Below are 25,736 nucleotides of genomic sequence, written 5' to 3' on the forward strand. Positions count from 1 at the left end.
ACTCTTGTCATTTTGTTTCTTCTTATTGCTTGTGCCAGTCTTAATCTTGTTTCTTATGATGTTGCTTTTGGACACAACTGTTCATTAATCGGCCTTTCAAACCCACTTTGGGCAAATCTTTTGTTTCTTTACTACAACCACTCCCTTTGCCCTTTTGTACCATGATATAGTTTGTCATTTAACCTCTACTCTATAATAGACCTTCCCTTTTGTCCTCCCCCACCCCACCCTCCACTTGCAACTATTGCATTTCTGTCTTCCTTTAGCTCTGAAGAAAGGCCCTGTAACATGAACTCTATTTCTCTCTCCACTGATGCTGTCTGACCTGCTGATCTTCCATTAACTTTAAATTGAAAATCAGAGTTAATTTTGAGGTTTTATTAATATAGATTGCATTCTGGTAAAAGCTGTAGAAGCTTGAGAGAGCATTATTCAATGACAAACATTTAAATGTGTTAAAACAGTTTCAATTCTATAACTTGGATTTTTCATCCCGAGTCCATGCTGGGAGCGGCATCACCTAAGCTGCCATTGGCCTACCAGCAATCAGCATTGAGCACAGAAGAGTTGGGTCCTTTCCAGCAACTCTGTCTTCTGGATCAGAGTTTCCCAGTGTTTGTGGAACAGGTGGAGCAAGAACTGAAAAAGTTGATAGACGAGTGACTGGTAATATGTTTGGCTTTTCTCTAGTTGATGCACAAAGCAATAGAGGCCAGAAAGGTGCAGATTCCATTCTTGGACTGCGCTTAGTTGAACATGGGGATACAAATAACAAATTTCCAAAGCATATTCAAGGAAAACCTTTTAACAACTTTTTGTTATTAGAATGAGGAAGAATGTCAGTTGCTCTGGGATATTTAAAAGGAGGAAATGTAATTACTGTGAAATTTAACAATTTTTTTCCACTTTGATCAATGCAGTAACGTGTACAATTTTGTCAAAGAAAGACAAGTTGTCATCAGCCCTTGCTGCATTCATTGTTCACAGTCATAAGCTTGACCAATTGATCATTCGTGGCTGATTGGGCCAGAAATTGCTGTAATGGCTTCTTATCTATCTATGCATGTCACATTCTTTTTGCTGCATATCACTAGCATGTCGAAACCCTAATGTTGTAGTGACGGTAATATTGCATTTGGGACCCTGTCACTATTGTGCCCAGTGCCCTCTGTTCCTAACCAATCACATACCATTATGAAAAGCTGTGATCGAAAGCCATAAACTCAGCTAAGAGGTGGTGCTGAGAGGTGAGTGACCTGCAACTTTTTAAATTAACTTTAAAAGGTCTCGAACATTTTTTTAAGACAATTTTTTGTTTAAATGCTACAGTACATATATGCTTTTCTACTGAAAAAGACAAAGAAAGGTCTCAGAAGAGTGTTCCATGAACTGATTGGAGCTGTACTGGGAAGGTCAGTGTCAAATCCTCATGAAATACCGCTCGGTCAGGAGGCAACAAAGCCTGAGACAGAGCAGGTGCACTTTTGAGACTTGTGTTACGTGCTGTCTTGTGGCTGCAGGGTGGTAAACTGTGGTAATAGTGGAAGGATGTTTACAGATTGCTTGAGGCAAATTGCCTTTTTCCCACATTGTGCATTGAATGTGAACTATGATTATTATGTGAGATGACACATGAACATTGTGACATGTGGAAAATGTGTCGTAATATTTTGAAATTTCCTTCCATGGGTCCATAGTAACCAGAAATGGAGGCTGCAGAGGACACTTGCGCAGGGACTGAGTGGGAAGGATAACATGGCTGAATTAACAGGCTGAATGGCCTCCTTTTGTGTTGCAACAATTCTGTGATTCTACTTTGTGGGAATGTAGCCAGGCAAAAATAGACATCAATGCCTGCCGAAATATTTTCCAAGGAATTTATGCTGAATTCACACTCCATAAGTTAAAGTCAGTGTGTGGCCAAAAATACTTTGTACTGATTCTAAACTTGGGAGTGTAAATGGGTTTAAAAGTTCAAACCAATTCTCTTCTCCAGGAAGTATCACAGCCTCAGTCAAGAGTCATCTCCTAGGCTGAATTGTAGCGCCCATGCTTCACAATAATGCTACAGTTATGCACGATTCGTGACAGAGCTGTCTTATTACAAAAATTGAAGATTGAAGTGGAGATTATTCATCGGAAAAGAATACCAAAGCCGATAAGGAAACCTCATCCTTTATAACAGGTGGTTTTTCTACTGCCATTTGCTCCCTTTGAAGCATCAGTTCTCGCATTCACTGCTACTCAATTTAAATTGATTTATTTTGCAACAAAGTAAAAATATACGGAGTGACTATTGACCCCCATTCTGTCAGCCAATGAGCGGGAGACAGGGCGAGTCATATGACAGGATTGGCAGCAAACAGAGCCCATGTTACAGTGGCATCGATTTACTTAGTAAACTGTCTATTTAAAATAGGAGTCGTACAGAACGACTCTGCTCAGCAAGCAGAATCTACTTCAACAGAGTTTCCATCAAATACAGCAAACTGACCTCATGGCCAAAGCTTCACAGCTTTATTCCCGATTAAAAGTGGGATTCCTTCTGCACCAAAATGTGGTGAATGGAGGACAGTTAGATAATACAAATTGATCATTTCTTCATCCAAATGTTATGAGTAGATGATGGTTAAATAGTGCTAATTCCAGTCATGTGCAGCTTGCTTGAATTACCTAATTATCTCCATTTTGCGGAGGCTATATGGTGTCATGATTTGCAGTAAAAATGTAAACAAATAATTTGAGGATGTGACCAAAACTCCAAATCATAAGGAAATACTAGCACTCTTTACAGAAGAATAACTGCCAGAAAACCAATTTCCCAAGATCCCACGAGCCTGAATGTTGTCCAGGTCTCACTGGATGCAGTCACGGGACTGCTTCAGTATCTGAGGAGTTGCAAATGGTTCTGAACATCTCCACTTCTTATGATGGAGGGAACGTCATTGATGAAGCAGCTGAAGGTGACTGGGGCTAGGATATGCCCTGCACTATGTCTCCTGTCAATGCAAAATGGCCGTCTGCTCGTGCTGACTGGTCCGTGCAGACCTCACTCTGCTGCACCCAGCCTGCCAGAAAGCTTCTTTAAAATCAAAGGCCAAGCCCAAAGTGAAAGCAACAAAACCTAAGAAAGTAAAACAGCCCGAGCATATTGCAAAGGCTCTTCTCAGAGCCACTCACTTCTCTAAGGAAAGAGCTGATTTCTGTCCTGGCATTGGGAGCAAATTTCAGGTACAGTATATTTAGGATTCACAATGAACAGGTGCTGCTTGGTTTCCTTACTCAAACCTCTTAGCATGCAGACTGGATGCGTGTTAGATTGTGATTTGAATGTAGATAAACTTAGTAGCAGAAGTAGGAATCCCATGCATTTTGTTGGAGGCCATTATCATGATAAATCATAAATATTCTACCTCAGCTGATAGACAGTGATGGCTTAAAATTGTGGAGTTCTTTAAACACTAGAACTGTGCATGTGCGTCATTGACAGCAAATGCAACCTATGCTCTAAGGAAAACTTGCAACGATGTCCTGGGCTGAAATGATTTGCCACCAACAACCATTACCATCTTCCTTTGTGCTAGGTATGAATCCAACCAGTGGCGAGTTTTCACCCTGATTGCCATTGACTTCAATTTTGCTAGGGCTCCTTGATGCTATACTCAGTCAAATGCTGCCTTGATGTCAAAGGCAGTCACTCTCACATGACTTCCAGAATTCAGCTGCTTCTTCTGTGTTTGGACCAAGGCTCTAATGAGGTCTTGAGCCAAATGGAGCACAATCTAGGCATCAATGAGCAGGTTATTGCTGAGTAAGTACCACTTGATAGCACGATTGATGATCTCTTCCATCACTTTGCTTATGATTGAGAGTAGATTGAGGGGCTGGAAATTTGTTCTATTGGATTTGTCCTGCTTTTTATGGATAAGATATACCTGGAAAATTTTCCACATTGTTCAGTAGTTGTCAGTGTTGCAGATGTACTGGAACAGCTTGGCAAAGGGCGTGACTGGTTCTGGAGTACAAGGCTTCAGTACTATGGTCAGGAGGTTGTCTGCGCCCCCGTAGCCTTGGCTGCGTGCACATGGATGCCTAGTGCCATGTCCTCAAAAGCCAGACCTGTATTTGTATAACGCCTTTCACAATCTCAGCTAATCTCAGCACTTCACAACCAATGAAGTACTTTTGAAGTGTAGTTACCGTAGAAAATAAAAGTCAATTTATGCACACCAAAGATCCTACAAACAACAATGTGGTAATGAGCAGATAACGCTTTATTATAATAATAGCTAAATTTTGACCAGGATAATTTCTTCAAGATAGTGGCAGGTCATGTTATCCACCTGAGTTGGCAGCACCTCAGTTTAACATTCTAGCAACATCCCTAACAGTAATGAGCTGGGATATCAGCCTAGATTTTGTGCTCTGAAGTTTCTTCAGTGGGACTTGAACTCACAGCCTTCTGGGTGGGAGGCAGGAGTGTTATGCACTGAATCACAGCAACAAGTGTGATTTTACAGCAGTGCTTCACATAATGGGCTACAGTGTGATATTCAGTAATTATTCAATGGGCAGAAACTGCAACCGGATCCCATTAGCAAGAATGAGATGCCAGATCAAATAATCGGTTATTTTCTGGTGTTATAGATTGTGGGAATAATGATAACCACGGCACCAGGAGAACTCTTCTCTTATTTGAAATTCAGCCCAGAATGTTGGGATAATGTGGGTTATTGTATTGATTCAGATAAGCAGAAAATTTACTATTGCACAAAGGGAAACAGGATTAAAAGTATTTCTACTTTGGCAGAAAGCTAATGGCTCTGAGACAATCAGTATCTCATTTTTCATGTGGGGTGGATACAGGGGAGGGTTCACAAAAACTGAATTAAAATGCTGAATGCATACTTTTGTTTAGTCAGTTACAAAGGAACAAAGTGTGTCATAAAGGAATAAATTTAGTGCCACCTCTAAGGAGTATTCCTTTACCGTCACAATACAGTCATCACAGATTTCATGAAATCCAGTAGCTCCTCCTGTGTTTCTTTGGAAGGAATATAAATCAGCCCAGATCAAATCTTTCTTTATCGACTTTAACAAATTAGCATGAGTGACCTATGCTTGTGAAGCTCTGCATGTATAACAAATAGCAATCAAGTTTTCACAAGGTATGTTTTTGTCTCCTTTTCAAACTGCTTTACAATACTTTTGATTCCATTATTTTTAACCATTTTTTAACTTTTTATGTTGTGAACAAAGGGTCATTTCTATAGCGAAGTGTGAAATTCACATGCAATGTAAAAGTTACTTATAACAAATTTTAGATATAATATAAAAGTAACAAATATAATCTAAGACATTTTATCTGTAATATGAAAATAGCACCATCTGTATGTTATATATTTAAAGTTAGTATCAGTGGAAATCAGCCATTTTCACTCGCAAATTGACATTGTTAATGCCATGTCATTTATATAAAATATAGTGAAGAAAATTGCTCAGGATGAACCAGTAAAATCTCTAAATATCATCTGCCTCTGCTTTATTTACCTTTTTTTCTCTCTCTCATCACCTCCTCTGCTGCTTTCCATCTCCCTATATTCTTTCTATCTCATGTCCTGGTGTTCTGTTTCTGTTTTCCATTATCCTTCTGCTGCTTCAGCTTTTCTCTTCTGCCACCCTTTGCTGCTCTTCATTTTCTCTGTCTTTCATTTCCTTTCTATCTCTGTTCTTTTCTATTCCTGCCTCTCTCTTCTTGTTCTCTCGTTTTAGTGGGAGGTAGTGGGTGGTGGGACTTTATCATGGGGATGGATCTGGCAAGCATGAACTCGCTATCTCGGCATAAAATTGGCATTGTTAGCCAGTCACCCAATAAAATCACCAGATTTTCATTTAATTTGATCTAAATGTTAAATGGGCAGTGTCTGTAATGGACAGCTGAGCTCCAGTTTTTTGCTCAGACAGTGAGTTGAAAACTTACACCATAGTGACAGCCTTGGTGCAGTGGTAGCAATCTCACCTCTATGCCCCAACCAGGACTTGAGCACATACTTTAGATATTTGAGTGCAGGACTAAGGAAGTGTTGTATTGTCAGATGTACCATCTTTTGGTTAAGACAAAATCCCCTTGGCCCCTGCTCATCCTTCAGCCATCATCACTAAAAACATAGATTTGCTTGCTGTTTGTAAGGCTTTGCTTTGTGCAGATTGTGTACCATGTTTTGCTACATTATAACAGTTACAGACAGGATGGGGGGTTAATTTAAACAGCACTTTTTCCCCTCATCACCCATCCATAAACAGAAAGGCGTTTGTGGTTTACTTTCCCCTTTATAAGCAGTGGCATATTTCCCAAACCCTCGGTTTTGGTGTGATCCAATTTTCTATTAATAATCCCACAGCAAACTCAAGATAGGACGAACTCAAAGGGTTACTTTTTTTGCACACTCAAAATGCAGGAGGAGGGTCACAACATTGTCTCCTTTGCATTCATACAGGGAAAGAGGAATAAGGAAAAGAAAGATTTACAGGGCATAGACCACAGAGAAAAGAAATATAATCAAACAAATATTGTTTCATGTGGGTTCCAGACTCCAGAATCAAAGAGGTAATCCTTAATGGAAGTTGGTGGGTTGAAAACCGGTGCTTCACTTTTCTGGCGGTGTTGACTTCACATGTTGAGATAGGCATGAAGAGGTGAATCGGTCTTGTAGGTGATAGAACAGAATTTCCAGCAGAAGTAGAGTAGTTGGGGTCAGGTGTCCAAACTGGGCCAGAGCTCCTTGTCTGTGAGGCTGTTAGTCAGATGATAAACTGAGGTCAGAACTTTCCAGTCCCTCTGCAGTGGGTTCCCCCGCAGCAGGTTACCCCGAGGCTGGTTCAGTGAGCCATTGAAATCTCCATTCACATCAGCAGGACTGGAAGATCCCACCAGTGTGAGAGGCTGGAAAATTCCAACCTGAGACTTTGCAGTTCAACAAGGCAATATTACTGGCTCCACAAGCCAGAGACCCTCTCCACACTGTTTTTGACAAAGGATGTGTATCCCTCATGTGAGCTCCTGAGATGTTAAATGTCTCAGCTATTAATAACTGAAAGGAAGGTTGTGGGGCCCTTTGTCTTAACTGACGAGCAGACTCCTATTTGCCAGCCTTGGTTATGAAATGTAAATGGCCTTTGTATAGCTCAATTTGAATTTAGCCTGAACAGTCCACAAGGGTTCATTAGTGGCTCTTCAGCAAGAATGCTATGCGAGTTTTCCCGATACTGCCAGGTAACCCCTTTTGTTCAGGGCCACAGACAGACGTAGATTCAGCCATTTTAGGGCTTTGTCCAGTTTGAAATTTTTCAAGCTAGCCCTCTGAATGAACATATTTCTACATATTTTATAAGAAAAAATACAGAGCGAGGTCGTAGCCCTTCACACAACAGTGTGCAGAAGAACTTAAATAAGTGCAAAGATCTTTGGGATGTCCTGTGATGGTGACAGATGCTATAGAAATATGTATGTTCTTTCTTTACTGAGTGCTTAGTGAGTGTCTCTAACCTTTAACGACCACTCCCAAAGTCAGGACCTTTTGACCTTTGAGAAGGTGATATTATAAATTCATACCTCAGTGAGAGGACACTTTAGTAAGGAAGGGCGTAGGCTAGTTGGTTAGGAGTTTGCTGTAATATTGACACTGAAAACAAACAGTTGGCTGCAGAGCTGGCCACACCGAATAGAAAGTACGGATTTGTGATTATACCAGGTGCCATCAAACAGGCTCTGATGCCAACATGGCATCAGGTAAATGGCAATACCGAAGATGGACACGTTAAATATTGTGGTGAGCCGCCACAGGGCAAGTGCAACTGTCAACAATAATGAGACAAGGCTGGATACTAAATAAGTCCCAAAGATGATTTTGGCAGCAACCATTTTCGGGAATGATGGCACTGGGTAGCTCTGACATAATTCAACAGCCTAGAAAGCCTCATCATCTGTTGAAGGTAGTGATACTTATAGAAAATCTATTATCGGGATTCTGAGGAATGGAAATGATTGGTTGTTAATGGGTTCTGACCACGGGTGAATAGACCTAATGGTGGGCTTTGGATCCAGGTTCACACGGAGAAGATACTGAGCAGGCTTGGATAGCTGCAAGTAGATAAAGGCAGATCTAAGGCTGGGATTTTAAGGCCCCGACATGGTGGGTTCCCCTGCAGCAGATACGGTGAGTCACTCAACCGCCTTTTGACTTAGTGGGTCCAAAAGATCCCATGTCGGAAAGAGCCAGAAAATTCCAACCTAAAGGTCAATTTATAAAAAGCAATGGAAATTCTTTATTTATGTTAACCTTTAACCCTGAACGATGTTTAAATTGTAGTTATTACTCTGTTGCTTAGAGATAAGACTACTTTCCTACTAAGGTGATACCAGAAGTGAGTGGTGAAAACTGCCAGAAACACTGAATAGGCAAGGACCCTTTTCTCTAGAAAAGAGAGGGATGAACTAACAGAGATCTTTAAAATTATTAAGAGGTTTGATAGAGTGGAACTGGAGAGGATATTTTTACATTTTGGGGAAGCCCAAAGCAGGGATCATAAATATAAGGTAGTCACCAATAAATCCACTAGGGAAATCAAGAGAAACCTCTTTCCTCAGAGTGATTAGAATATGTAGTAGCTGAAGTAAATGTCAAAGATGTCTTCAAGGGAAGCTAAATGAGTACATAGAAGAGAAGGTACTGGAAGGCTATGCAGATAATGTTACATGAAGTAGGCTTGGAGGAGGCTAATGTAAGCATTGATTTGTTGAGCTGACTGCCTATTCTGTTATTTCTCTGTAAATCAATGTTGCAGATCATGAATGGTGTATCAGGTGCTATCTGATTTCCAAGATATACTACATCTAAAAAAAGGGAACCTGTGTTCGTGAAGTGTTCTTTGAAGAGGGTATGTCTTGTTTGATCTTAGATCTTCACTACCTTGGCAAGATCTCGTTTCACCAGTAAATGATAGTGATAGACAGTGGGCTCTTGTGGTCACTTCACATGATTTAGTCCGATGAGCACAACACAGAAATAGATTGTTGTGGTCACTTTGACAAACCAGGGCTACCAAGCACATTGGCACAGGAGTCTCAGGTACAAGTCACGATCGTTTATTCGAGCAATTGCAAGGGGAGAACAATCTCAATGCAGCTTGAGATAGCACTCTGCTAAACTACAAGTGTTCACCATATTTATACATTATTGGTCATGTTCAAGAACAGTTTCCAGATTCCAATCTTATCAACATATAGGTTTACATTAAACAGACGAGTCTCTGGTAACAGGTACATGCATCGTATGTCCCTATTTTTCACCCAGGCAAAGACCTTCCCTCCTACCTAAACTAGGACCATCTGTTCTTCCCCTTTCTGTTGAAGAACACACTTAATCTTAGTTGTTACTGCCAATGCTCTGACTGCAGTCCGGCTCCCAAGGCCTTTCTGTTGTTTGCAGGGCCTAAGGCTGTACAAGGTTCATCCGGAAACCTTTAACTGCCAATGTGCTTAGTAGCCCTGGTTGTCTGGAGATTTTAAGTCATTCATTCCTTTTCAATAAATTCTCCCTTACCATAAATTCTTACTTACTTTCTTCCCCATAATAGACCCCCTTTTGGCCCTTGGCTTAGCCCAAGGTAGCCAACTACAGTGGTACTGTCCGTCCCTTTACGCACCGCCGCCCATTGATGCTGGCCAGTCATCCAGCTTTGGGTTGTAAAAGGTATCGTCAGACCACCTGTATCATCTGGCTGTTCAATTCAGGCCTCTAGATTACTAAATTTCGTCCCCATCGGTGTAAACTCCCCCAGCCCTACCTTAACTAGGGAATGGGAGACAATCCAAATCCACAGGTGTATTTGTACATTTGAGCCCCAGTTCCACCACCACCATGTGGAGGAACCTATTTGCTCGATATCCTCTTTTAAGGCTCTAACCTGTTGCTGCAGTTTATAGTAAGTTCCGCATATCTGCTGAGCCTGTCCCCGAATGGTGGTTAGGTGCTCGTTAATAAGGCAATTTCATAGGACAACTGATTCAAATACTGTGGCAAGTTATCCTTAAGGCTTTCCTTGACCTGAATAGTAGTCGTTCCTCTCTTGTATATTTCAACCAGTTCCACCTCCCCACCCTTCCTGGCACCTGTGGGTGTAGGCACACTGAATGATTGTGGATGGGGCATATCTGGTTATCCCCATACTGGATTCTTTCCTGCCACGTGGTGATACAATATCTCCCATTCCCTGTATATGCAACATGGGTCGGTTCTTTTGCAGCCCATATAGTTTCCATTGTACAGTTTGCTGCTGCTTTAAATCCACACTTCACTTCCTCCGTCTCATATATCAGATGTGTACATACTACTGTGGTGGCTTCAATCCTAGGCCCTTCTAATATGGTACTAACTATATTCCCTTCTATGTTGACTGCATATGGTGGAACATTGTGATATTTAATATAGTAATTCCCCCATATAACCCCAATATTTTCTACTCTATATAATGTCCTGCCGGGTGTTGACATAGGTATGACAGGCATTACTAATACAATACCTATTAGCATATTGCTATTCACTATACATTCAACATTCATTCTATATATGCGTGTTAAATCTCTGAGCTGGCAACTGGTCAAGTCATGATCCTTGTGTCGTGAGAGATTCAATAAATGCTCATTAGTTACCCATAAAGGAACTACCCCTTCATTAATCTGTCTTAAGTTCTCTTCGGCTTGTTCCAGTGCCCAAGATCCATAGGTGCTGCAGGCATCATTTCTGCTTTCTTCATCTGAAATATTTTTCCCTATTTCAATTAGTTTGTTGAAGGTCCCCGCATGACTTTCAAGCACGGTAGCCTGGCTTTGAATTAACCATGTCATGTCCTGGTCTGTATCTATTTGGGTATCCGGGATTCCCTGTCCCCGCCCTAAAATCTCCTTAAGCTTAAATCTCAGGATACAGACCTTCTGATCTACTGTTGCTAGGTCAATGGAATTAACTATTGATGTCCTTGTATTGAATAACGTGACTGCGTCATTTATCAGGCTGCATTTAGCGCAGTTCCCTCCCAAGCCTGATCGCATCTCGCCATTGATCTGAGATGCTTCAGTCATCAGCTGGCCCATTCGAGCCGTATATAGTGTTCAATATGGGTTGAGAACCACTGGGGCAGGGCAATTCCGGATATGTTCAAGACTACGGGTACCAGGTCGTGGTGTACATTATCATACAAAACTCCTGATTAACCAGTCGGTCCTGGATGCGTAGTTGGACAAGGTGGGTCAGTGGTTTTAGGGGCTTCAATTATCTCTAATTGGACCGTGGAAGTAGATGCGGAAGGTGGCTGGGTAGTGGCAGACCTCCCACACCCGATCTGAAGCAAACCCTTACTACAATTCAAAAGCACTTGTTCTCCTACTGTTACATTTATCATTCCCCGTTGCGTGTCGCATTCGGCACTGTCCGTGCTGTATCAAAGTTCCTCCCGTGGTGCAGGATGAGCAGTGATGATCCCCAACCTTGTTGCCAGTACTGATATGCCCACAACCAGGATCATAGATCTGTGGAGACATTAACATCAGCTCCCATTCTCTGGATTACTGCTTGGTCAATTGTCATGTCTCTTTAACTGTGTGTAATGCCTCAATTTACATCACATTCTCATATCTACAAGTGCGCATGTATCACCTGTCATAATTATCTCGTATGATCCATGCCTGTTCACTCCAGGCTCACCTTGACCATCACCTGTTGGTCTCTGACTTCTTCCTTAACTCATGCAATTGCTTACTTATTTCCCTTACATAGTCTCGCATCCTTCCTTTTAGTGGTCCTACATCTCCCACTCCTACTATGATTCCCTCGGGTAACTGCATTGCTCTCCTTGTCATTATTTCGAATGGGGTGAACCTGGTGGTCCTGCTTGGGGTAGCCCGAAGGCACATTAGAATATTGGGCTGTTCCCTGTCTCTTGAATTGCTTTTGTGATTGATGTTTTTTTTTAAGTTCAGTTCATCTTTTCTACTATCCCCAAGCTCTGTGGCTGGTAGGAAATGTGGAATTTCTGTCTATATTTAAATGTATCCATTTCTTTAATGATTCTTCCTGTGAAATGAGTTCCCTGATCTGAATCCATCTGGATAGGCACCTTCCATTCCTTCCAATCTACTGTCTCCTGATGCTGTCCCACATCGGACCTCAATTCCTTAAACTGCCTACACAATTCTACAATGCACCTTCTTATCCTATCTTTCAATGGCTCAGTATCTTCACTTCCAGTGATGGTTTTCTCTGCGAGCCACTTAACTTTTGTCTGTCATCATAGCGTTAATCCTGTGGCCTTATTTTTTGTACTTCGCAGGCACATTAATACAATCAGTAATACATCTATTTGGCCTTTTTCCAGCTTTCTCTTTACCTATATCCATCTTGTGGGAAACTGTTGTTAAGTATTATTTCTCCTTACATTTCAATTCCTGAACTACAGATTCCATATAGCTTTACCTCTAAGTTTTTTCCCCCGACCATGATCATCCTAAGGTTCTCTTGATGTCAGTTTCTCTATTGTCTTGACTGTTTATAATATTTCCTTGCTCTTTAGGCCGTCTTAACTATTCCATGTCAATAAGGATCCCTGTCTCTAGGTCCTTGCTTATCTCCCCCTGTGCATTTCTAATGTCCCAGTTCATGGTCAGATTATCAAATTCAGTTCCCTTAAAAAAGTTTGTATATTGTGTACTCTTTCCTTAACTCTTTCTCCTACTTGCCTCATACCATTTTACACATGCAACAGCTACCACCTTATCTTGTTCAGGTTGCCTGGAGAGACTTTAAAATAAATAAATATTCTCATAACAGTTTTAAAAACAGAAATCAGGTATTGACACATTCCTTATCTTCTTCTCAAACAACATTTCATTGTCTCAAAAGTACCCACTAAATTGTGTCTGACCCGTTTCTTTTAGAATTATCCCAGATTCAGTAACCCGGCCAAAAATTGGATTTCTGCCAAACTTTGTCAAGGTCTTGAGCTTAGCTTCATATTGTGGGAACAGACTTACAAATACAAAAGCTTGCAGCATTTGAATTAGTGCCAATTGTTGTCAAACTTTTTAAAATGAAAATTCCCTTTTGAGAAATTATCAGGAACCAAACCTCAAATTTTAAACTTTTTAAGAAATGTAATTTACACTATCAAAATTAAAACAACCTCTTTCTTATGTGTATTGATTTGTATCCAAGTTATAATTCCCGTATGGTTATTGACACATTCATTATCTTAGACAGCATCCTAGTGATTCAAAAGTAACCTGTTAAATTACACTGTACTTTACATCTCAAGGTTGTCCCAAATTCAAATTACAGTGCTTTTGGGATGTAGATTCCTTTCATATTTAATTCATCCCTTCAAAGGAAACCCCTTTTTATCCATTGGAACCACCTAGACCGTGTGCTCATGCCTTTTGGTTTTCCTAGAATCCTTTTGAATTTCAGGTAATCTTATTTTCCCTCTCAGAATTTTAGAATACTAACTCGTATGAGTTAATGCAACTCGTATATATCAATCCCAATCAGATTGGAAGCTGGTGATACAAAGGTTGGTTCATCTAACCCTGTTTAACGACTTAAAATTCTCATATTCTAAATGAACCTTCAAATAGCAGTGGGGGAAATAAAGGGATCTTGAAGGCTCCACCTATAGCTCACATTTCGGCAGCTCCTGCCTGTCAGTGCTTATTAACTCCAGAGGGGTACACCCCTTTTCTTTCTTTTTTTCTCTCTCTCTCTTCAACTCAAGCTGCTCTTGTAACTTAGACCAATTCATTTTTTTAAGTTACAGAAAATTCAGTAGTGGACCTTTCAGGTCCCAATCATCCTTCCATATTTTCAGGAAAATTTCGTTATCCCGCATGGGACATTATGGCCTAATTTCTGCTCCTATGGTGTATGGTCTTATTATACATCCCCAATTCATTTCTCCCTCCCCCAAGGCTTCCTTCACTGCCTCCTCAAAGTCCCTGTGCAGGGCTGTTGCCTTCTCCTGATCTGGGACATCCCCAGGTTTCGCCCAGTCTCCACTTCTAGACTGCAGGTGTAATCTTCCCCAGATATCACCTGGGCGTTTAGCCTTCACCAGTATGTGGGTATCAAGGGGGTGCATTGCATGGAAATCTTGCATTTCCCGCAGTTTAGTCCAAAAATCCAGGTTGCTATGCCGAGTTTTAAGTCTCAGCAGTTCTTTAAGCGAAACCTGCTTCTCCCCCGGGCTGAATGGTAAGTGCTTAACTTTCTCCGTAACCCTCTCAACCTCCTCATCCTCCCCCTGTTCCTCAGCCCCCTTTCTCCCTTTGGTTTTGAATTTGCCTTTCCTGACTTTACTTTCTCGAACAGTTACTGCCATAGGGGCAGTGGAATTCAGCAGGCACAGTGGGGCAGTTGGTTCATATGTGGGCGGTTTTGTCCCAACTCTATCATAGGTTTCTCCTTTGGAGTTCTCCTCCTCTTGATCAGTATCACTACAAGCTGCCGCTACTGTTCTGATCTGTCCTGGATCTGACTTTGTTTCTCTCTCTCTTATCGGCTGGAACTTAGTATTAACCCGTCTGTACAACTGCAGGTACAGGATATTAATAACCATCATCCCTTTCTTTTCCTTATCCTTTTTCTGTTTTATCCACCACTGTTTTTGTTCTCCGGGGGTTCCCTGTTGGTTCCACCCCTCCTTCTGCATTTTTGTGATTAGTTTTGACTGCTGTTCCGCTATGAACCTCACAATGGAGTCCGGGGTTCCCCAGTCGAGTTCAATAGCGCTACTTTGTTTCCCTGACGGCATTCTGTTCCTATTTTCTGTTTATCTCTGCGCGGGATGTTCACATGGTCCTAACAACTTAATTATCTGAAGTATGTGCCGTGTCCCTGGGACCTGGCCTCCCTGCGTGGCTTCGACTAAGGTTATATTTCAAACCATAACCTGCCAGTACGGCTCTGCCTCCTATCTGTGGTAATAGTCCGGCCCTCCCTGCATGGCTTTGGCACCGTTACCCGCCTGCACAGCTCACCTCTGGTGCCTCCTATCTCCTGTCCTGAGTCCTCCTCCCGATTCTTTGAAACTTGACTGGACCGTTCTTGGGTAGTTACTGCAATAACTACAGGTGGTAAATAAAATATACTCACCCACTTTGCAGATCCGTCCCGAGGATCCAATCTGAGGATCCAATCCAAGTATCCTGCCGACCACGCCAAACTTTGACAAACGGACCACAGGAGTCTCAGGTACAGGTCACAATCGTTTATTTGAGCAATTGCAAGGACAGCACCATCTCAATGCAGCTTGAGATAGCACTCTGCTAAACTACAAGTGCTCATCATATTTATACATTATTGGTCACGTACAAGAACAGTTTCCAGATTCCGATCCTGTCAACATATAGGTTCACATTAAACAGACGAGTCTCTGGTAACAGGGACATGCATCGTATATCCCTATTTTTCACCCAGGCAGAGACCTTCCCTCCTACCTAAACTAGGACCATCTGTTCTTCCCCTATCTGTTGAAGAGCACACTTAATCTTAGTTGTTATTGCCAATGCTCTGACTGCAGTCCGGCTCCCAAGGCCTTTCTGTTGTTTGCAGGCCCTAAGGCTGTGCAAGGTTCATCTGGTAACCTTTTACTGCCAATGTGCTTAGTAGCCCTGGTTGCCTGGAGATCTTAAGCCATTCATTCCTTTTCAATAAATTCTCCCTTACCATAAATTCTTACTTACTTTCTTCCCCCTAATAAGGTCATATGGACCAAGTGGTCAACGCCTCCTCTTTCCCCACCACCACCGCCCCCCCCACCACCCCGCCCCCCCCCCCCCCCCCCCACCCTTCATATCTTAATACACCATTGCTTTTCACCTTAACTGCTCCTTAGGGCAGCATGTTCCGCATTTTTGCCACTCTCTGCAAGGGGAAAGCAGTTCCTCCTGAATTGTCGGATTTATTAGTGACTTTCTGCTATTTTTGTTCTTTAGTTTTGGACTCCCCTACAAGTGGAGGCACCTTCTCACTGTCTATCATATCAAACACTTTCATAATTTTCAAAACTCTCTCAGATCACACCTCAGTTTACGTTTTCCAAGAGAAAAGAACCCCAGCCTGTTCAGTCTTTGCTGGTGGACAGTTCTGGTGTCACCCTTGTAATTCGTTTTTTGCACCTTCTCTAGTGCTGCTATATCCTTTCTATAATACAGTATATATGTTGACCAGAACTGTGATATCCCTGTCACTTCACAAATTGAATTGCATTGGTGTCAGTTTTCATGTTGTTGCATTTAAAGGAGCGGCAGCATATTCTACGCATGTTACACGTTAACACCTTTTCCATGTTTATTTCTTTACTGTGGTTCACAGGTCAAGGTGGAGATTCCAAATTCCACAGGTTTCAACTTTGAAGTTGGAATATGAAGACAGTATGGAATAATTTAATACCACTGGCCATTTCCTGGACTCTGTTACTGTGTTGCCCTTCATTGACGAGTAAGTTAATACTGCAAATGTAGTTTAGAGATGGAACTTGTGCAATAAAAATGGTGACATTTATTGCTGGCATACCTTCAAATAAAGGACCCCCAAAGAATAAGACGTTTGTGTCATAGATCCGATTAAATAATGCATGAGCAATTACATTTTCTTGCATATGGGCATAATCCTGTCCTGAGGAACCTATGCAAATCCAGCCGGAATAGCCCTTTTACAGGGTCATCATTACCCTCAGCTCCAGGTGCAGATTTGTACATCTGCAGGGAGTTAGCCTAGTGCTGGGCACAGAAAGTTGCACATAGGCGAAATTTAAAGGAAACGCTGATAATTGAAGCACAGAATCGTGACACCAAAATTCTTGCTGATTTTCATGCAACTTGCAAATTTTTGACGTCAAGAAGCTGCAGTAATGTTCACCTTTGTCTACAGATGAGGATGAGATGTGGGCACAGAACACATCAAGTACAACTTGACCTGACAGGCATCCATTCATTGGTCTGCCTTCTCCAAGAAGTTCACGTTTTGGGCAATTTCTATTGGGAAACCTGTTGGTGGTAGTAATAGAAGTGTAGGGGAAAGGGAACTGATAAAAGCCTATGTGACAGTGGAAATTAAAACAAAAGAGAAGAACCATCCAGAAATCACCTCAAAACTGCTGACTGAACCACCCTGTAAGATGCCAATGAATGGCACCTGGTACTCTACACGTCCAAGCTACAGAAAATAGTATTAAAATGAAACGAAACATGTCAGTTGTGGCTTAGGTTCCACCTCTAGATCAGAAAGTTGTGGGTACAAGTCCCACTCCTGAGAGTTGAAACCCGGGCTGACACTCTAGTGCAGGACTGTAGGAGTGCCGCGCTATTGCAGCTGCTGTTTTTTGAATGAATCTTTAAACTGAGGCTCCATCTGCCCCATCAGGTGAATGTTAAAGACCCTATAACACCATTTGAGCAGGGGATGTCTCCCCAGTGTCCTGGTCAGTACTTATTCCTCAAACATGCCACTAGAAGAGATTATCTGGTCATTATGACATTGCTGCTCGTGGGTGCTTACTATGCCCAAATTGACTGCTGTATGTCCATACATTATACTTTGGAAGTATTTCATTGGCTATAATGCACTTTCAGAATGCCCTGAGATCATGAAAGGCACTATACAAATGCAGGTCCTTCTGTACGACGTTTCAGTGAGATCCTCCTATATTGTTTGAAATGCCACTGCCTTTATGTATTCATTTCAGTATTTGTTCACCAGCCATGGGGCGTAATAAATATAAATTACATGGTGCATGAATTATATACCTATTACATTGAAGGAGGTTGCCTGTGGACTTAATTCTCTCCTTGGTTGCATCTTAAGTATTTTATTGTGTTACTTTTTGTGTTTATTTTGTGTTAAGATGAAGTTATAGCGCTGGAAAAGAGAACACTTTCCCAACGCAAGCATCAAGTGCTCACAGTGAAAACAGAGTTAAGTGCCCTATTGCTTGGGTTTTTGATCAAGCTTTAGGTTTCTCTGTTGCCAGGCAGCTTTTAATTACGGGTTAGGAGGGCTTGGGGAATGTGTCTATTGATATGCAATAGGAATAGTCCAGGGTAGGGGAGTGCAGAGTTGAGCTTGCAACACTGTGACCATGGACACGGCTGAGAGCAAATATGTTCCGTGTCCTGAGCTGCTCTAAGTTTTCCAGGTTGCTTAAAGCAGTTTTGTAATCACATCCTTCTCCTGCATCACAACAGTACCATGGCAACCACATTATTGAGGTGTTCCCTAAAATTGCAAAGCTCTGCTACTTGGAAGTAAATAGCTTAAGCATTTCTCACAAATCAGCTCAAGATGGGTGATAGAATGAGAAATTAAACATGTCACTTAACAGCATATCTCAAGGTTGCCCTCAGCAATTTGGAGAAAATGTAAAAAAAACTTTGAATGTTGAGTGAGGTGTCTCGGTTGAATTACTCCGACATTATTTTGTTTTCTGCTGCATCTTCCACTGATGGCAGAAGACTGTGTCAAAGCTGAAGATGAAGGCTGATTTTGTAGCCCAATATTTTCTTTAAGATCTTGAATTACTATTGCTAATCGATGCAGAGTGACGGTATGAATTTTTAAAAAATAGAAATGCCATACAGGTTCATCAGCAGCTGGAAGCCAAAAAGCTAAGCTAATGTTTCTGGGAGAGGCCCCTGGCCTGAGCTGTCATATAGACAAGAGCGAGCAGAGGCAGAAGAATTGGGACAGATCGCCAATGCACAGTGCAAAGGATAGGCTTCAGGAGATGGGAAGAGAAGTGACCGAATGAGGGTCATGGAGAGAGTTTGAGACTGTGCAATAGAGATGGCTAATGGTTTTGCCCTCAAAAGAGAAGTGTGGTATTGGAGATGCACTGAAGGTCAGATCATAGGATTGAACTTATTGTTGTAGGCGATAGAGAGGGAAATCTTGATGATTGTGTGCTGTACCTGGTGCAGAGTAGCTGCTGCTGTTGCCAACAAACAATAATCACTGAACTCCAAATCCTAACTCCTCGTTTGAAGCATTTTAAGAAGTATGAAAGGATGGGTCCAGTTTTAATGCCATGGTTTCTTTCATGAATTGTACTTTTAGCATCTGGCTACCAGCTAAGAAAAACTGAGATCAATTTTTATGTACATTGGGCTAGACTTTCATCTTCACTGTCTGGTTCTAATCTGGTGGAACAGATAGGCTGATGCTTATATGACCTGATCTTCATTACATTGATTTCGATGGATTGTCATCAAATTGCAACTCATCTGGTGCAGGCAAAAATCTACCCCGAAGTGGTGCAATGTAACATTAAAGCTTATGAATCTAAAGAAGGATAACATGAAATGGAAACTTTTAAATGTTTTGTTTTTTGTTTACACTAAAGGTTAGCAAGTCAAATAGTATGGTCAACTAATTGTATTCACTCCCTTCACTACGGTTACACAGTGACAGCAGCATGTACCATCTACAAAATCAACTGCTACGATTCGCCAGGACTCATTCGAAAGCACCTCCCAAACCCGCAATCTCTGCCATATAGAAGGACAAGGGCAGCAGACATGTGGGAACACCACCACCAGCAAGCTTGCCTCCACACACCATCCTGACTTGGTACCACATTACGGTTCCTTCTTTATTGCCGGGTGAAAATCCTGGAAAACCCTCCCTAACAGCACTGCAGGTTATACCTCCACCACAGGGACAGCAACAGTTCAAGAAGGTTACTCACCACCATCACCTCAAGGGCAATCAGGGATGGACAATAAATGCTGGCCTTGCCAATGATGTCCACATCAAATGGACAAATAAAAAGCATATTAGTAATTACCATTTGTTGGTTCAATTTTAATTCTATTAATAATAAAAACCTGAGCAACGTATTATTGAAAAGCAAAATACTGCAGATGTTGGAAACTTGAAACAAAAAAGAAGAGTCATACGGACTCGAAACATTAATTCTGTTTTTCGCTCCACAGATACTGTTAGACCTGCTGAGTTTTTCCAGCATTTTCTGTTTTTGTTATTATTGAAAAGGATAATTTCAACTTTGATAATACAGTTTCGTTTTGGTTTAGGTGCTGTGTTAAACTGGGAGATTCAGCGATATGATGGATGGTACAACAATCTAGCACATCACAGCAGGGGTACAGTGGGTAAGAGATTTGTTTTGACTCATAATACAGGCTTGAATAAATAACTATCACCATCATGCATGACTGTGCAATGAAGAGTCTTTTAAATCAAAGTGAAAATTGAAGTACATCCAATTGGAATGCACCCAAACTGTTTTTTTTGTCTGTCACTGGAAACATATGTGAACATAAGCAGTTGTTTTACACTGATGGTGAATAGAATTGCTGGCACAAGCATGATGGGCCAAATGGCCTTCTATGCTATATCACTCTATATTTAGTCCTTCCAATGGAGGTCAGCAGTCTGTCACTAAAGCACAAAGATGAGGATGAGTTCCAGCTTCATTTCCTTGTTTTTGCTAAATCTGTTGATTTCAACAGGGGGAGTTTTGGAGAGCTACAGTTGGTTTTTAGGGAGTGAACCTAGTCTATGCCAACAGTACAAAATGGACTGATAGCGAATTGGCAGCCTATCTTCCATCATGCCAGTTTTTACTTTCTTTTGACTTGGAAAATATTGCCAAGGTTTTTTTTACTTTTAATTCAAGTAAAGGCAACAGTGAGATTAGGAGCCAAATCTCTGAAAGGAGTCTGAACTATCGTTCTGTGAACTTCAGCGGAAAGAAGATTGGGCGTGGTGAGAAAACGGGCTGCCAATTCACTAAGAGCCTGTTAGCAAACCATTTTTGTCCCCATGGTCTTCTGGAGGTGCCAGTTAGTTCAGTTGGCCACGGTGTGATTCAAATTAATGCTAACTGCATGGGTTTGATTCCCGTTCCAGCTGAGGTAGACTTGGAACCTGCCTTCTCGCCTTGCCCCTGAGAATGCGATGCAATGGCAAACACCCACTGACAAAACTGGCCAAGAAAACAGCTCGGCCTGAAACATCAGCAGACAATGAACCAAGGACATGCCTTTGGACAAAGCACGCTTGAACAAAGTGCTCTTTCTTTTATACAACAGTCCCCACTAGAAGCGCTGATGCGATTGTTGAGTGAGAACAAAATTGGGCTTGGCCCAAAGTTTTCCACGACCTGCAGCACCTCCCGGAGAGAAGGAAAAAGAAGAAAATTTGGGGATTTTGATTTAGACTCACCTGCTTCAAAAGTGAAACAGAATATTCAGTACCTCAAATTAGCACACCATTTGAATAAATGCACAGCGAAGGAAAGGTAGAAGGAAGTAAGACTTAGAAATGCTGAATGTCAATTGAGTCACTCAATAGTAAAAGAATTTGTATAGAATTTTACAGCACAGAAGCAGGCCATTGGACCCATCTGGTCAATGCTCCACATGAGCTTCCTCCCATCCTACTTCATCTCAACTATCAGCATACTCTTCTATTCCTTTCTCCTCTTGTACTTATGTGACGCCCCCCCCCCCCACCCCCCGCCACTCTTGTTATTTGCCTAAACTACCCCATGTGATAGCGAGTTCCACATTCCATTGACTCCCTGGGTAAAAACATTTCTCTCAAATTCCCCATTAGATCTATTAGTGATGATTCTACATTTATGACGGGTAGTTTCGGTCGTCCCCACAAGTGGGAACATATCTACGTCCGCCCTATCAAATTCTTTCATAATTTTAAGGACCTCGATAGGTCACCTGTCAGCCTTCTCTTTTCAATCTGTTCAGTCCTCCCTCTTAATTATGACCTCTCAGTTCTAGTATAATGCACGCTAGAGCTTTATGAAGTTTGTTTTCAAGGGATTTGTCAAAAAATGTTGCCTTGCTGTATTCCATCCAGGTGCCCCCTTTGTACGTCTGCTACCTGCCAATTATGCTGACGGAGTTCTTGAAGCTATACAGGAACCAGGGTTACCAAATCCCCGGAGCATCAGCAATGTGGCAATGCAGGGAATGTCGGGAATACCCTGTGACAGAAACAGAACTGTGCTGTTTGTTTACTTTGGTAAGCTGGCTTGAACCTTGGGGGCTTCTGTAGAATTCCTGCATTTTCCCAGATTTGAAGTGCCTCACAAAATAAACTCAAAATCATGCTCCCTGACCTACTGAGTGTTGGATTGCAGTCCTGTGAAGCAGCTCAGGATGTTTTACTACATTAAAGGTGCCACATAAATCCAACAAAGTGGTGTTGTATTACCTCCTAAGGTGGCACTCCATCTGGAGTGAAGACAGAGATTGATCACAATCTGGTCAGTCAATTTGTAATGCTTTCTTCAACCTCTAACCACCTGCATCTCTATTAGGTATGACTCCAACCAGCTGAGTTTTCCCCCTGATTCCCTTTGACTCCAGTTATGCCTGGGCTCCTTGATGCCACACGGTCAAATGTGGCCTTGATGCCAAGGATAGTCACTTTCACGTCAAACTCTGGAGTTCAGCTCTTTGGTCCATGGTTGAACCAAGGCTGCAATGAGGTCAGGAGCTGGGTGACCCTGGCAGAACACAAACTGAGTGTTAGTGAGCAGGGTATTTCTAAGCAAGTGTCACTTGATAGCACTGTTGATGGCTCCTTCCACTGGAGTCACATCTAGCCAGAGTGGGTGAGAATGTCAGCTTTCCTTCCTTCCATTACTTGACTGATGATGGGGAGTGGACTGATGGGATAGTAATTGGCTGAGTTGGATTTGTCCTGAGTTTTGTGTATAGGACATACCTAGACAATTTTCTACATTGCTGGGTAGATATCAATGTTGTAGCTGTACTGGAACAGCTTGGCTAGGGGCACAGCAAGTTCTGGAGCACATACCTTCAGTACTATGGCCAGAGCCTTCAGTCAATCGAATTGGCAGGGGACCTCCAAATGAAGCCAAGATGAATCATCCACTCACCACTTCTGGCTGAAGATTGTAGCAAATGCTGGATTCCCCCATCATTGAGGAAGGGGATATTTTTGGTGAGTTGTTTAATTGTGCACCACCATTCATGGCTTGGTGTGGCAGGAATGCAGAGCTTAGATATGCTTGTGGATGGGGTGCCAATCAAGCAGGACATATACGCTCACTCACTTTTCCAGAACTACTTCATCCAATTCAGGGGTCCGGGGAATCAGAACCTATCTTGACAGGCAATTGGCATTAGTTGGGGTACAACCAGGACAGGGCACCAGTCCATCACAGAGCACATGCTCACACACATGCGCACACTGGGGACAATTTACTGCAGCCAATCCACCTAACCAGCACGTCTTTGGACAGTGGTAGGAAACCAGAGCCCCTGGCAGGAACCCACACGAACACAGGATGAACATGCAAACTCCACACAGTCAGACATCCAAGGTCAGGATCAAACCCAGGTCCCTGAAGCTGTGAGGCAGCAGCGCTAACCACTGCGCCACCATACCACCCTGTATGTATATACATTTAATATAAACATTTTACATTAATTAAATTAGATATATATATAACTATATTATAAATCTGGGTTTATAGGGGTTCGCACAATGTTATCACTCAGGAGTGTACCACACTCAAATGATCTTCCAGCAGTGGGATTCAACGACCCAGCTCTGATCAGTGTAAAGTCTTGATCTAGCGTGATAGATCACTTGCCACACTATCATCAGGTTACTGTTTCTGCTGCACTTTAAATGGGGTTCGGTATTTGTGCATTAATTTTCGTGCATCATAACCCAATGAGTAAACACCACTGGGATGGAAACTGTCAGAAATAGAAAATTGAAAAATTTGAGCCGCAGTGGAGAGGCGAAAGCTTCTGACAGTGTAGTTACTTAAAAGCTGGTATCAGACTGGGAAACCCTGAGGCTGTGAAAGTAAAAATGATTGTGGTAAATTTGTGCTGCAATTGAACAAATCCAGTAATTTATATAGAAAAGAACGAGTGTGAAAGCTGAAAAACTGACATGAGAAACCTGGATGATACATCACTCCACTTCAGAGAAGGAAACATGGTGTTCGTAAGCAGCCATGTTCTCCTTGTGACTCTTTTCTACTCTTTTCTACTTTGTAGTTCGTGCTTAAGGGCTGAAATTTATCTTGAATGTAACCAATTCTCAAATTTAATTGCTCCTCTATCAAGCCGTTCAAAAGTCCATTGACTTTGGCAGGACCGGAAAATCCCTCAAGCTGCCTGGGCCCTAAGCTCTGGAATTCACTCCCAAAGCCATTCTACCTCTCAACTCTCTTTCCTCTTTTAGGACACTCCTCAAAATCTGTTACTTTGACCAAGCTTTGGGGTTTCTGCCCTAAGATCTCTTTCTGTGATTAGTTGTCAAATTTTGTTTGAGGGAGGCAGCGGCTTAGTGGTATTGTTGCTGCATAGTAACTTAGCGACCCAGGGTAATGCTCTGGGGCCTTGGGTTTGAATCCCACCACGGTCAGATGAAACCTGGAATTAACAGTCTAATGATGACCATGAAACCATTGTCGATTGTCGTAAAAACCCATCTGGTTCACTAATGTCGGTTAGGGAAGGAAATTTGCTGTCCTTACCTGGTCTGGCATTCCCGGTCGCTGGGTCAAAATCCTGGAATTCCCTCCCTAACAGCACTATGGGTGTACCTACACCACATGGACTGTAGTGGTTCAAGAAGGCAGCTCACCACCACCTTCTCAAGGGCAACCAGTGATAGGCAATAAATGCTGGCTCTGCCAGCGAAGCTCACATCCCTTGAATGAATTAAAAAAGAACATACAAATTAGGAGCAGGCCATTCAGCCCCTCAAGCCTGCTCAACCATTTAGTAAGATCATGGCTGATCTGACTTTGGCCTCAACTACGCATTCGACCCACGCATGACAAACTTTGACTCCCTTGTCCATCAAGAATCTATCTACCTTTAAAATATTCAATGACCCAGTCTCCACCGCTCTCTGGGGAAGAGAAGTCCACAGACTCATGACCCTCCGAGAGAAAAAAATTTCTCCTCCTCTCTGTCTTAAATGGGAGACCTCTTATCTTTAAGGCTGTGTTTCCTGCCAATGCCGTGCATGCACTGTTATACTGTTTTACTCAGTGATGCTTTTATGAACGACGGAGTAGGCAGCGGCTAGGAGCAGAGCATAAAACATGGTAGAGAACGAAACCTCTTCTGTGTTGCTTCTACTGTTCTTTAAACAGAAGTTGTCAGTTAACCCTTTTCTACCAAGTCTCCTAACACTGCTTTCTCATGCGTGAAATGCTAGGAACGAAAGACAAGTGACGTTAGTGGAGAAATATAAGCTATGCTATAAATGAGTATTTATAACATTGGGGTTATATGGGATACACGATATGTCTCCTGAAAAAAGGTCATGCTTGTCACACATTATTCACTTTTTTATATCGTGCAGGGGTAGAATGTTTTCAGATTAAAAAGACTGGAATACCCTGGCACAAAATCAAAATGCACCACAATAAATAACTGATCAATGGATCCTTGTCTTAAGGAAATAAGTGCTCAGGATCGATAACCTTTTCATTAAATCAGTCGAATCTGAAACAAAAATAGAAAATGCTAGAAGCATTCAGCAGCTCTTGTCTCCTTACGTCACTGGTGTTCTGCACATGCGTGGGTTAGCGTGCATGCTCAGGTGGGCATCGGCGCGCACCTTGCGTTGGCAGGCGACACGGTGTAT

General features: G+C 42.1%; 1 protein-coding gene across 3 annotated transcripts in view; it reads left to right on the top strand.

Moving 5' to 3' along the window:
• The first annotated feature begins 4,918 nt into the window (after positions 1–4,918).
• LOC121272151 (dual oxidase 1-like) overlaps positions 4,919–25,736 on the top strand; it is a 115,289-nt gene continuing 94,471 nt past the window's right edge. Inside the window, exons 1-5 of one of the 3 annotated variants that reach the window (XM_041178660.1) lie at positions 4,919–5,168; positions 15,212–15,299; positions 16,422–16,547; positions 20,138–20,215; positions 21,945–22,109. In XM_041178660.1, coding sequence (XP_041034594.1) covers positions 16,472–16,547; positions 20,138–20,215; positions 21,945–22,109 — 319 coding nt within the window. In that variant the 5' untranslated portion in view covers positions 4,919–5,168; positions 15,212–15,299; positions 16,422–16,471. The remainder of the gene's footprint in view (positions 5,169–15,211; positions 15,300–16,421; positions 16,548–20,137; positions 20,216–21,944; positions 22,110–25,736) is intronic. The other 2 variants (XM_041178661.1, XM_041178659.1) reach the window with 2 other exon arrangements.

The sequence above is a fragment of the Carcharodon carcharias genome, chromosome 32 (genome assembly GCF_017639515.1).
Source record: "Carcharodon carcharias isolate sCarCar2 chromosome 32, sCarCar2.pri, whole genome shotgun sequence".
In the NCBI taxonomy this organism is placed as follows: domain Eukaryota; kingdom Metazoa; phylum Chordata; class Chondrichthyes; order Lamniformes; family Lamnidae; genus Carcharodon; species Carcharodon carcharias.